The 13,216-nt window shown below is 34.3% G+C and overlaps 1 protein-coding gene across 2 annotated transcripts in view; it reads left to right on the top strand.

Annotated features, from left to right (window-relative positions):
- CNTNAP2 (contactin associated protein 2) overlaps positions 1–13,216 on the top strand; it is a 1,027,622-nt gene that overhangs the window by 563,262 nt on the left and 451,144 nt on the right. For both annotated transcript variants that reach the window (XM_072924024.1, NM_001193337.1), the window contains 1 exon segment: positions 12,116–12,265. In XM_072924024.1, the coding sequence (XP_072780125.1) occupies positions 12,116–12,265 (150 nt within the window).

The raw sequence follows: 13,216 nt of genomic DNA, 5'->3' as shown, positions 1-13,216 counted from the left end.
CCAAAACAACATTAGTTACACCATCAAATTTTCAGAAAGGTTTTGTTTAAAAATCCATTTCCAGATGGTCTCTGTTATAGGAAGACAATCATGCATGAAACAACAGATTACTATGGTAAATATGTTTATTTACTTATTTATTTACTGTGGATTTTTAGGACAGATGCAAAGTTGTTGTTATTTTATAGTGTATTTTATTGTTGCAATTGCTTTGTATAAGAGATGAACAAGTAGAATTTAAGGGATAAAATCATCATGTTCACATTTTTAGTAGGTCAGAAAATAAATGTATTTCAAAGGGATATTTTAGGCAATTTGGGAAAACACAGTGAGTCCTCAATAGAATTAATTTCATATTCAAATTACTTAGCTTTTTATTTGCTAATTTTTATATCAAATCCCTTGTGGTAATTATATTAAAATATTTTTATTTTAGATCATAATTTAGGTTTTTGGGTTTTGTTTTCCTCGTTTCTCACTAGAACAACAAATGATAGTTCTGTAGAGTGCTATTTTTTAAAAGAAGCATCCATTCACAGAGGCATTTCTTGACATGCTGGCCTTTCAAGAATTACAGCAGAGCAACTAGTTCTGGTAACTTTTCTATAATTTGTGTATGTTCTGTAAAATTAGTGTGTTCTATAAAATTGTGTTTAGAATAAAACACTCAAATTTAAAAAAAAAATTGTTCTTGTATTTGGGGAGAGAAGGGGTTTATAAGAAGATGTCAAGTAGCTAACTGAAATTATGGATCCTCTGAGTGAGAATAGGCTGTCTAAGGTGGCTTGACCCAGCAGCCCTTAAGCAGCGTCCAGGCCACCAGCACGGGTGCAGGTGTCAGCAGCCACTCGTGTCGCAGGCAGAGCGGGGTGCTCAGCCGTGTTTAACTGACAGTGTCACAAGGCCTTTGGCAAGAGTGAACTGAGTGATTTATCACAATTCAGCTTATGAGTTGCATAGTTCAATCATCTATCTTCATAAAATGCTGGTGACAGCCTCTACTGTGCATCAGAATGTTGCTAACCCAAGTATGATGCAAAGATAATATGTTTTCATGATTTATTGCCTGTGGGTCCTGTAATTACTAATTATGTATATGACAGACCACCTAATGCATAAAATGCAGCAGAAAACCTGCAATGAAAAATTATAATAGCAGTGTAGATCAAGTTCTTATTGAAAAGAAATTTTACGGTAAGGAGGGAGAAAAAAATTTCTGACCCTCCAAAAAAACCATATTTGCATTGGGAATTTTTAATAAAACTGCAGAAAGGGGGAAAAAATTTACTAGGTTTGAACCTCTCTGTTTTCCATTGTGGTCTCACTTCTTATTTAAAAAATAATGGAATTATTCACAGGTGAGTGGACAGAAAAAAAGCATTGAAAAGATGCTGTAATTAAATATAATTCATGAAGTGTCACCTTATTCCTAAGTATCACAGATAGACTAAACTATTAATTTCCTAATCTTTTCAGATAAGAGGTAAAACTTATTTATTCCTTTTCCTACTAGAACAAAGACAAAATTAAATAAAGACGATGGTGAAGTAAAATACAATAATAAAGTGGCTATTACAATTGTGTAGTCAGCAAAGAGCTTAAAAAGCTTCTGAAATGTGTGTTATTGTATTGTCTTAAATGTGTGTTACTGTATTTCACCATAAGAAAACTGTTGAACTGTTAGATTCTATCAGTATTCCCCTTAACAAAATGCCTGAAGGAAAAAGAAACAAAAAATAAAACTTGTAATCTATGTACAACGTTCATGCTTGAGTTAGAATCTTTGCCTTGAGTGCCTTCTTTAAAAATTTAAAAAAAAAAAAATTCTATAAAAATTCTATAAAAACTTACCTACTGTACAAATTGCTGGTCCTTCTGTTCACACAAAGATCAATGCAGATGCAAGAGTGGAACTGCATTTAAAAGAATTTTGTTCTAACAACTTACTCGATGCTCAGGAGTTACTAATTTAGCCCAGGTTGATTCCCTCACTGTCAGAACAGATTTAGTAATTATGAGTGGGTACAGTATATACAACCTGAGTTGGGACAATCTTCTTATCATGAAATCTATTAGTAATGATGACCTGGAAAAGTGAGTCCTTCTCCATTACAAGTATTTTGATTATCACAGGCTGGTAGGTGTGAAGGGTACTGCAGCTCATCTAATCCAGCCCCATGAAAATTTGTTTGGCCTAAATTCTAATCTGGTACAGATACCTGGAAGTTCAGGACTTCAGCAGAGGCATTTTTAATTAGCTCATCATTGCAATTTCCTCACCAGTGGCATTAACCCCCCCAGCTGAATTCCCTGTACCAAAAGGACAAAGAGTTATTTGTGTGGCTCTTTAATACTTATTGTTGTTGTAGTTTATTATTATTATTATTATTATTATTATTATTATTATTATTATTATTATTATTATTATTATTATTTTCCAATACATATAATTTTATAGTTGTAATGATAACATCACAGTTTCAGATCTCTTAATCCCTCTGATACTGACTAGCACATACTTCTATCATGTGCATGTGGGTATGCATCAGTGTGTTTCTTCCATGTCAGCTCTCCCAGTGTCCTATGAATCATATTGACAGGGCTACTCTGTTCTTGGCTCTCCTCTCTTAGTCAATGGATTAATTTTGCATTTCAAAGGTAGCTCTTCTAGGACCCAGCACTGTAACAGTGCTTAGCTCTGATCTCACTGCTGTGCTGAAAGATACACTGCTGTGTGGCTGTGTTTGAAAGAACTGCCTTTTCTCTCTCACTGGGTATGAAGCCATTCCTCATTTCCCAGGAGTCTGGGGAAACTCCACTGAAATTCACAGTTCATCCAATGCTGTATTAAGGAGCAGCAAAATAGGGCACTGTTTACTTGAAGAATAAATGGTCTGATACCTTTACCAAGATGTGAGGTTTAGTAATTTAAACAATGCATTCCTCTTTGACAACACCTAGTAAAAAATGCATGTGATAGGGAATGCTGCCATATCAAGCTGGCATGGAAGCAGAAGAGCTGGAGGCATTTTCAAGTTTCTTCACTTCTTAGAACTTCTTTTATGCTGAAAGGCTGCTTTTATTTGATACTTCCTCATAAATGAACACATTAAATACACTCCTAAAACCTAAGACAGAGTAATGGACAAAGAGTACAGGCTATCTTGACTTTGAGATCTAATTTGCATTGTCCAACAGCAGTCTGTGAAAGGCAATATTCAGTACAACAGCAGTCATGCAATAGTAAAACAGTCATGCAATGCTTGTAATTTTAATCATGTTTTTATGGTTTCTTAGAAGACCACTACCTAAGATCCAAATATTTTATTGTGTCTCCCTTTGAGACAGAATATATTTTATGTTTACTTGCTACTGTGCTCTTAACAAAGAAAACATAATGTATAATAACAATATTGTCCTGTACAGAAAGGACAAGAGAACATAGCCTCAAGTTGTGCCAGGGGAGGTTCAGATACAGTATCAGGAAGAATGTGTCCACTGAAAGTGTGTTTAAACATTGGAACAGACTGCCCAGGGAGATGGTGGAGTTATCATCTCTGAAAGTGTTCAATGAACAACTGGAAATGGTACTTAGTATTGTGGTTTAGTTGCCATGACGCTGTTCAGTCAAAGGCTGAACTCGATGATCTTGGAGGTCTCTATCAGCCTTAGTGATTCTGTGATTCTATTAAAAAATACCTTTAGTTAAGAAGGTGGATCATTTGAAATTATCATTATTTTAAGACTTTACTGTTGTTTGCTAAGAACCCTTGTTTATTTTTCTCAGTCAGCTTTCTGGTTTTGAAAAACATACACCTACTTAACACAAAAGAAATAGTGATCTGTTACAGCAAATACATGCAAATTATGGAGAAAATAGTTTTTTCTTGGAGCAAGGAGCATCTTGGACTTGTCCCTTGCAGAGGGCTATGGCAGGGTGGTGTTGTATCACTTTTCCATTAGGACTTTTGAGAGAAGAGAACATGCTGTTTTCTTTTAGATCCCAATGTCCAAAGCAAATGTTTTCAACATTTTAGACCTGGCTCTGTCTTCAGTAGCAAGCAGTGCAGCACAATAGGTACAAACAACAGAGCAGAACAGTTCCTGCTGAGACCTCAAAGTCCTTGCAAAGTCATTTGCACACGAGACTGGAGTTTGTGAGTTTGGACTTAGTTTCATCTGAAGAAAATACAGCCCTCAGGCATGGAGACTTTTGCTAATACAAAAGAAAGTCCACTATGTGGGGACAACTGCAAGATTTGCTCTATACACACACTTCAGCAACAAACTAAAACCACAATTCAGTTTACATGCAAATCTTTACCTCTGCCTCTCTAGGACCCTGGTTCATGCACAAAACTGTCCTCTGCTGTGCAGAGTTCTCTGCATTTGTTTTTGGCTGTAAAACTGGTCTGCAGCAAGGCTAAGTCCAGCCTCAATATGTCACTAGCAGGTTTCAACCACCCTATGGAAAGTCATTGAAAGAAAATATATGTTTTTATATGGTTTTATATGTTTTTATATGTAGCACTCTTTCGTTCTGGCAGTGGAGTATTCCAGGTTTGAAAAAAACAAATGGCTTTAAATAAAACATTGTTTAATGTAGTTTGAGTTTAATTAAAAATAGATCATGAAGAAACACTAATAAATTGGTCATTGGTATTTGCTAGATAATGCCAACATTTAGTAAATTTTTCTGGTGGGAGCAGCAGGTTTGCTTTTTCTACAGATTCTGCCTCTGGGACAGAGGCAGAGGTATAAATAAATCATTATAAATAGTGCTTTATTTCATTTAGAAGAAAAAATTGCAATGCTTTCCTATTTGTTTTGAGGTGCCTATGTATAATGCACTATAAACAGAATTTTTGTATAATAGTATTAAGTCACAAAAGAGGGCTGCTATGCGAATTTCCTTTCAAAAACTCTGGAGCCTAGAGTTTTCTGTATCTTCTAAGCAGGAGCATAATGAAGGTGTTACTGATTTGAAAGTATTGCCAAATGAGTGATGTAAAAACTGGTTTTGTGTACCACAAGTTAAGTGATAAAGCTCAGTCGCCTTTTCTCCCATCATATACCTCAAACTCTCAGTCATGCATTGATGACCACAAAAGATGCATTGAAAGAACTGTTTGGATATCTGAGACATATTTAGGCTTCACTTTGCCAGAGTGCTTGAAGATGTGCACAGCTTTTATACCCTTGAGTAATCTCCTACTAAAAAATGTTTTTTAAATATTCTTGTTGATTCAGAGCCCAGGCTGGTAAGATTGTCTCAAGCATTTAAAATATCAAAACAATGTTACACTTGATTTTAGCTCTTGGTCAGAAAATGTCAATTTCCTTTTAGTTCAATGGAGTTTTTCTGCTTTTTCTATACCTGTTTTTTCTTACCAACAAAAGCCTCTGCACTGAGTTCTGTTCTGCTTGCAATTAAGTATATTACTTACACCAAAGTGAAAATGTTTAAGTTGGGAATTAGTGAGAAAATCTAGGGAAATACGACTAGTCTATTCTTCCCAATCTTCACTGAATCCTTCAGAATTGTGAAATTAAAAGTGACAGATTCACTTTCCTCCTCTGTCTGGAATATCTAATTTTTTTTATATTGTTTAGCCAGCATGAATGTGCCAAGAATAAGAACTTTCTTTCTCTGTCATGGTTTTGTAGGCATCTGAACTTGATTAGTCCAAAGATAAGACAAAATACTGATGTTTAGTTGCTCTATTCTTTTTCAATTTAGCCCTTTAAATAATAAATAGACAATAAATATAAATAATTGTGATACAAAAGGGTTTCAAATTCAGGAAGGCCTTCCCAAATAAAGTTAAAAAAAGAATGACAGAATAATAGCCACAAAACAAGTATCTTAAAGTTGCATAAGATGGAAAGTACTGCTTAGCTCACTTATCAAAATATTAAGATGCTTAGCATATAAAAATAATAATTCAGTGCAGTATGGTATCTAGCAGATGATGATTAAAATTATAAAATGAATAAAGATTTATAAGTATAATGATGCTTCTAAGATGGTTTACTTATTATAATTTGCAAGGAAAAAAAGAAAACAATTTTCCAGAAAAAAAAATCTGGAGTTTTCTTTTATAAAGTGTGTATGTAGGATAAAGCAGAGTTAAATTGCCAGATTTAATAACAATTATTGAAATTTCTTTACTCCTAATAATAGATTTTTCATTAGCATGTTCATAGTTTTAAGTAAAGAAAGCTGATTTTGTTCTAGGTGCTCTCAGATGTAGGCAATGTAGGCAAATGTCTGCAAGACTTGATGATGATAATTGTCTGGGGGACGATGTTGTATGGTAATTATAGTGTTGCCAGCTAAAAGGCAGATAAAGATAAACGCTGCTCTGCAAATAGTTTTAGGGAGTTCAGGACAGTTATGCTAAATAATAAGTAACATGCTAAGTTAGTATTATGGTTATGACCATTTTTATTAGTAATGGTCACTCACAAATAATGAGTGATCATTGCCTGTTTCTTAATAAAGATTAATCCAGGAGCCATTCATGGATATGATTGCCATTGAGCAAGTGTCTTATGCAATTCCAGATTGCATTTTGAGAACCAACATTTTCTGATGTGATATTGACTGGAAAATGGGAAGAGGGCAGTGGCAAAAGTTGTATTTGATCTCTAAAAGCATTCTTTCTGCAAGCTGAAACACATATCAATATTCTAATTTCCAAGTGTATGTATTTTCATGTCTAAGGCCAAATTTAACTATTTAATTTTATTTCTTTAATGAGAATAAAGAATGTGTGAAGAACAGAAGGGAGAGAGGAGAAGAAAATCCTGTGCTTGAAAAGCTAAAATAGTTTCAGAAGTTGCACAAGATTCTACAAGTGTCTAAACTTAGACTTTGCAAATATTTTTTTCTGTCTTCAAGTGGAAACATTATTTTATCTATTTTTTATTACTTTTATAAGAATATGTTTGAATATTATAAAGACTCTGCAGCATTGTAGATTTATATATTGGTTGTATTTTCTATTTCCCACACAACAGTTTTAACTGTGGAAACAAGAAAATTACCCGCCTTTTCAAAAAGGCTAGAGATTCTTATAAAGCTGAATTCTCATTTTTTTTCTTCTGGTATTAACTTGCAGAGCAAAATGAGTATAAATTAGATATCACCAACAGGCAAAATTGGAACATTTTTCCAACTACTCACTTTAAAAAAGACCTCTGAGCTTAAACATGAGGACAAAATTTAACATAGCTGTTTTGTTTCTGTAGGAGTAAAAGGTTTTCCACCATCAAAATACCTTCAAGGACTGCATTTTACAGTCTTATCTTACTGGTCATCAGGATAGCCAAAAAAAAAAAAATTTAAGATAAAAATATATTTTCTGAATCAGAAGTGTTTAAATAGATTATATACTTAGACAGCTTATTGAAGAAATTATCTAAGATATTATTTAAGGAGGAGTTGTGATATTGCTTTTCCAGTTTAAAATTACAGAAAAATACAGAATTCTGTATTTTTAAATACAGAAAAAGCACATATCTGGTCATTACATCTGGTGATTATATTTTATCTTTTTCTGATTGAATATTCATGGCATATACTGCTGTATATTTGAACACGGCTGAATGTTTCCAACTAAATATTGTTGGCTTGTTTTCTTATAGTCAGAAATACTAGTGCAAAGTTGTACTGAGTTGGTAAGGGATTAGCCAGGAATAACAATTACACTATCATCCTGAAACGTGGTTCTGTCTAGCTGAAGTGAAAGCAATAACAAACAAACCTTTCTCTCTGCCTTCAGGCTGAGTTTTGAAGGCTTCATCTCCTAGTAGAATATGCAAGAAATTACAATACAAAATATTTACTACAACAGTGGGAACAACCCATATGCAGCTGCATAGCCTTGCATTGCTCCAGTGCTTCATGGAGATAATGATAATATTCTTTACCTGTTTTCTTCTTTAATATTTAAACTGATTTTTGGCTTACAGTCTTCTATCAAAATTAAGACAAGGTTCTGTTCTGATGTGGCAGATGTTATGATGTTAACTTCAGAAGAATTTTGTCCATGTACATCAGTAGACTTTATAAGCTAGCACTCATTGATAGTCACTGCATGGGTCAGTACCTTTTAAGGAAGATTTGATCCCACAAGGTTATCCATAGAAAAATTTGAGACTTTTGCTACTATAGCAAAACTCGACCAGATGTTATCTTTCTGAATTCTCCATTATGTATTAAACCCTTGTACTTTTTTAGTATTCGTTAATCTAGTTCTTCTTCCATGTCTGTAATAAGCAAAACATCTGTTTCTTCTTGTTCAATCAAAGTGCCTAACTCAAGAGTCCTACTTTTAAAATAATGTCATTTAAATAGAAAACCTACATAGAGAGAATGCATTTCATTAAGAAATTTAATTTGCATATGAAACCATATTTTCCAGAACTCAGTAGGGAATTTGTGGTGGCAGCAATATGTACTTCTTTTTTTTTCCTCTCAACTTGCATACCAAAAAGAATAAGAAGAAAAGGAATGCAAATAAATATATGTATCAGCTCAGACAAGGAAATTAAACTTCAATAAGAAATCATCATTGTGCATTTGGTATGTAGGCCATCCTAAAGTTTCCAGATGAAAATTCTTTTATTGTAAGGATACATGATCTACTCTTACTAAAGAGTCCTGGTTTATGGGAAGATCTCAGCAAGCAAAAATAACCCTTATATACATGAGGCTTGCAATAAAATATTGCAATAGAAACAAGTCATACAGCTATACAAATGTATCCCCTATAATATATAAATATTGAATATATCACATATTCCAATAATAATTTAATTCCTGACACAAATTATTGTGTCATTTATAAAGGAAGGTTACACTACTGCTGCTAATACACATAAATAAAAAAGCAGATAAAAACAGTGTCAGATGTAAAAGGTGCATTTAGTTTTTTGACTGGGGAGCAAAATTCCATAAAGACAATAGTGAGTATTTCCTGAGTACTAATGAGCAATCCTCATTAGCATTAATCAGTAAACCCCACAGGAAAAAATATACCAGTAAGTTTTCTAAGCAAACATAAGATTGTACAAGAATTTTTGAGACAACTTTGAGTCAGAACAGTTGGGAATATTACTGTTATACTGCAAAGCTGCATGAGGATGGTTAATACATTTAGTTAAGTAAACAGCCTTAATTTATTATTATTTTGTATCAATATACTGATGAGTTCATAAAGCAGAAACAGTGTCATCTTTCAGGAACTGACAGGAATTATGCCAAACTGTAGGGGCAGATATTTTTAATACAGTCAAAACAACTTCTCCAATCATTCTTCTAGCAAGCAGCTTACAGACAGAAATGTGTCCCCTTAGTATATCTTGCTAAATGCTGTGCACGCAGACAGAATGCATGAAATTGCCTTTGCTCTTAATCTGCAGCTCTTCTCATGCTCTCATTTCCTGACCTGCTCAGGAGAAGCTCCTGCTCTGCTCATCCACCTTCCCTCCACCTGCTTTTTGCCTTGAGTCATTGTAATATTCAGTTTCTCAGCATGCTGCTGGTGAGCTTGGAGGTGTTCTCTTCACTGCACATGGGGACAGCACAGTACAACCACAAAATACAAAAATACAGATTAAAATAACTGAAATATTTTGCATCTCATGCCATATTTAACATAAAAAACTTTTCTCATTAGTACTTTCAGTTCATTCCTTTATGAAGGTGTATCCTCAAGAGGTGAAGATAGTGAGCTTAGCCTTATTATATGAAATACAGAGAATTTCCAATTTCATAGCACAGTCATCTGTCTATAGCTTCATCAGTTTTCATGGTTGGTTCTTTCACTCCCACTCCTCAACAGGACAAGGGGAGAAAATAGACTGAGAAGTTCATGGAGTTCTGAGAAGTTCAAAGTTCCAAGAACTTCTGAGAAGTTCAAAGACAGGGAGATCGTGTACCAATTACAGTCGCAAGCAAAAGAAACTCAGCTTGTGAAAACTAATTTAATTCATTGTCAATTAAAATAGATCTAGGTAGTGAGAAACAATCATTAAAACAGCATCTTTCTTCCTCCTTCTTCTTGAAGCTAACCTTCCTCAGTCACAATTCTTCTACATCGTGTTCCTGAGCAGCACAGGAGGGGATGCAGGGGTAAGACCGGGATTCTGCTGAGCTGTTCCTCTGCTCTGGTGGCCAGACCCCCTCCCTTCCCTCCTTGCTCTCTCTCTGCCTGGGATCTGGCAGGGGTGTTTCTGCCGTTTTCCCTCGCCTCTCCCTGCCTGGGGCTGAGGGGCTTGGTTGTGCTCAGCTGTGCACAACTTCTTGTCTCATACACTCTGTGTCTTGGTTTCTGCAATATCCTCCTTTCCAGAGCGTGTTTTAGATATACCTCACTTTGTGATGAACAGCTCATGCCACTGCTTTTGTGCCCTGTGTTTTAATAGCCAGTGCTTAATTTTTGTCCAGGAGTCTCTAGTTGCTGTTATTCAGTTCAAGGTAATACTGACTACCTCGATAAAAATATAAAATAGATTTTTTTTTTAATATTAGGTCATCTCATGCTGGAAAATTGGGGTTTTAAGTATGTTCTGATAAAGTTCAGTTGTAGTAGCACATGCTGTCACAATTTTGGTTTGGAAGTCTATAAAAAACTGTCTTTTTCTTTCTTAGTTTATCATCAGTGAAAATTAATTTTATCTTGTTTATAATTCTATGCTTTTCAGTTTCTTCTTTTTCAAATGTAATGAAAATAGAGAAAGAGCTTACAAACAGAAAGAAAACCTCCCTCATATTTGGTATATTAAGTTTTCCTCTGTTCTTACTCTAGATTGAATAAGCTTACAAGCTTTAGTAGTAACATTTCTTACTGATATATTTCCAAGAGGCTTTTGCCACTTTTATTCAAACTAATGAGTTTTCTGAGAATATTATGAGAAGAGCACCCTATTTTATTTCACAACTTGATCTCATATTTTAAACAAAGTTGTGAAAACACTAGGAAAAATATTAATCAAATTTTTGGTATACCTCTTTGCTGTGACTATTGTTCTTCATTCATAGAAGATAACATTCTTTTGAATGTTTCATTACATTTGAAAAGTAATGTTGCATTATACTTCTGCTGACATTTTGCTTTCCACTTAATTTTAGAAACAGCTTATTACATTGCATTGTGCTTTATTTTGGCAGATGACATTTTGCTAAGGTGACTTTATCTAGGTGGAGAAAATATTGCTTGCAAGAGATGCCATAACTTGCAGCTTGCTTCTACTACAGCATTTGCTACTCACTTGCTGACCCAGCATAACCTGTCTGCATGGAAATGAATAGAACAAACCAGCACCCTTTGGCAGTTCTTAATCTGCCAGGCAAACTGGCTTTCTGCCAGCTGCTGGAGACAATATTAGAAGTATATAAATTCTGTGGGTTTTAAAAGATCTGAATGAATTAACAATTCCATCTGCTTCACTTCTACTAGTATTTGGAAGATGGTGCTCCCATGAGATTTTGGGGTTTTCAGACATTTGCTGAAAGTAAATGCTTTCTGCCGGTTTTGAAGTTCCTCTGTGATAATGTCTTCCTCTGTCTTCATCTTCTCTGAGTAGCCCTACATCCCAATTAGCTGTGAATTCACCACCTACGTGAGCCTTTTCCCCTCCTATTTTTCCTTTCCCTTTTCTTGGAAATATCTAAAACTATATATGTCTAACATGAGCACAACCTGCCCTTTGGCACTGTTGCTCACTATAGTTAAATGGATGAATCAATACCTTTTCCTTCTGAGCTTAATCATAGAAACAATTAAGACATATTCTTTATTAGTAAAATGAATATGGCCTTTTGATAGGAAAAGTGAGTGATGACATCTGTAGTTAGATACTATTATGCCTGTGAGCATGGATGCTTCAGTAGTTCCAAGACTTGTATTTATGACATGATGTGAATTTCTTTGTAATTGTGGCTCTAATAACAATACCTCATTATCCCACTAAAACGATTTCATTTCTGCAGTAACCTTTATTACACCTTATATAATGAGCCTGGGAAAGAGCAACACAAAACACTTAGGGGTAATAAATACTGGAGTAAGTAAAATGTTGCAATGTGTTTTTTTGTTCTTCATAGGCTCTGGTCTCAATGATGGGCAGTGGCATGAAGTTCGATTCCTGGCTAAGGAAAATTTTGCTGTCCTCACTATTGATGGTGATGAAGCTTCAGCTGTTCGAACTAACAGCCCTCTACAAGTCAAGACGGGAGAAAAATATTTCTTTGGAGGTAAAAAATATCAAAACAAATACATGTCTAAAGTGCTGTTGTCTTTTAATGTCTATAACAGTTGAAATGGAGTTCAGGATGTAATTAATTTATGTGTATCTTATTATGGGGTAAAAGCCTAGATGTACAATACTGAACTTAATTTCACTTTCAATCTAACTTGAAATGATTTCTCAGATCTCTGAACATTTCAGAGAAAGGGGGCTCTTGTTTGTTTAAACAAAAGGCACCAAGTGAAGGAATAAACTTAATTTTTTAAGTTTGAAATCCTAAAGAGGAAAAAAAAAAATCATTGTTCAGGACAGGTCCTGATTTTTTTGCTGATTTTTAGGCAGTATCATGATTGTGGATATTTGAGAAGCTCTCATGGGTTGAAACCTTAGACTGTTCAGTATTTTTGTTTGTTGACAGTCCATATGCTAAAAAAAAGGTTCTTAAAAATTGTGCCTTTTATATTTATTGTGCTGGTCTTCTATGTTTGTATTATGAAAATCAAAAAAGGCCATCAAAATTCTTGAATTTTTGTAATTGGCATTTAAATTTCTACATTAAAAAGTTTCTTTATGTGTCAAAAATATTTTTGATCAGAAAAAAATGCAGATGGTACTTTTGAAGTGTGCCACACATTTGAAGCTGAACATGAATTCTTCAGACAGAGAATATAAATTTTAAAAGAAGAATTTATCAGTGTTAAGAACTGATTTCTTTAAAACTTACAAGATGCATGTCTAATAAAAATAAAATATTGTGATACTATAGATAGTCATGACATTACCCAAGGAATGGAAAATCTAGTGTTATATGAAGTACTTTAAATAGAAAGGGAAAACAGTAATTTCAAGGTTGTTTGCATTTCACTGTTATCAAATTAAAGGTCTGTCACAAGAGTTAAACTTCCTATTGCTGTGACATGCCTATTTTCCAATATCTGTAATTCAGCTAATACTGTAT

Source organism: Taeniopygia guttata, chromosome 2 (assembly GCF_048771995.1).
Source record: "Taeniopygia guttata chromosome 2, bTaeGut7.mat, whole genome shotgun sequence".
Lineage (NCBI taxonomy): Eukaryota > Metazoa > Chordata > Aves > Passeriformes > Estrildidae > Taeniopygia > Taeniopygia guttata.
This window is presented reverse-complemented; position numbering and strand designations above follow the sequence as displayed.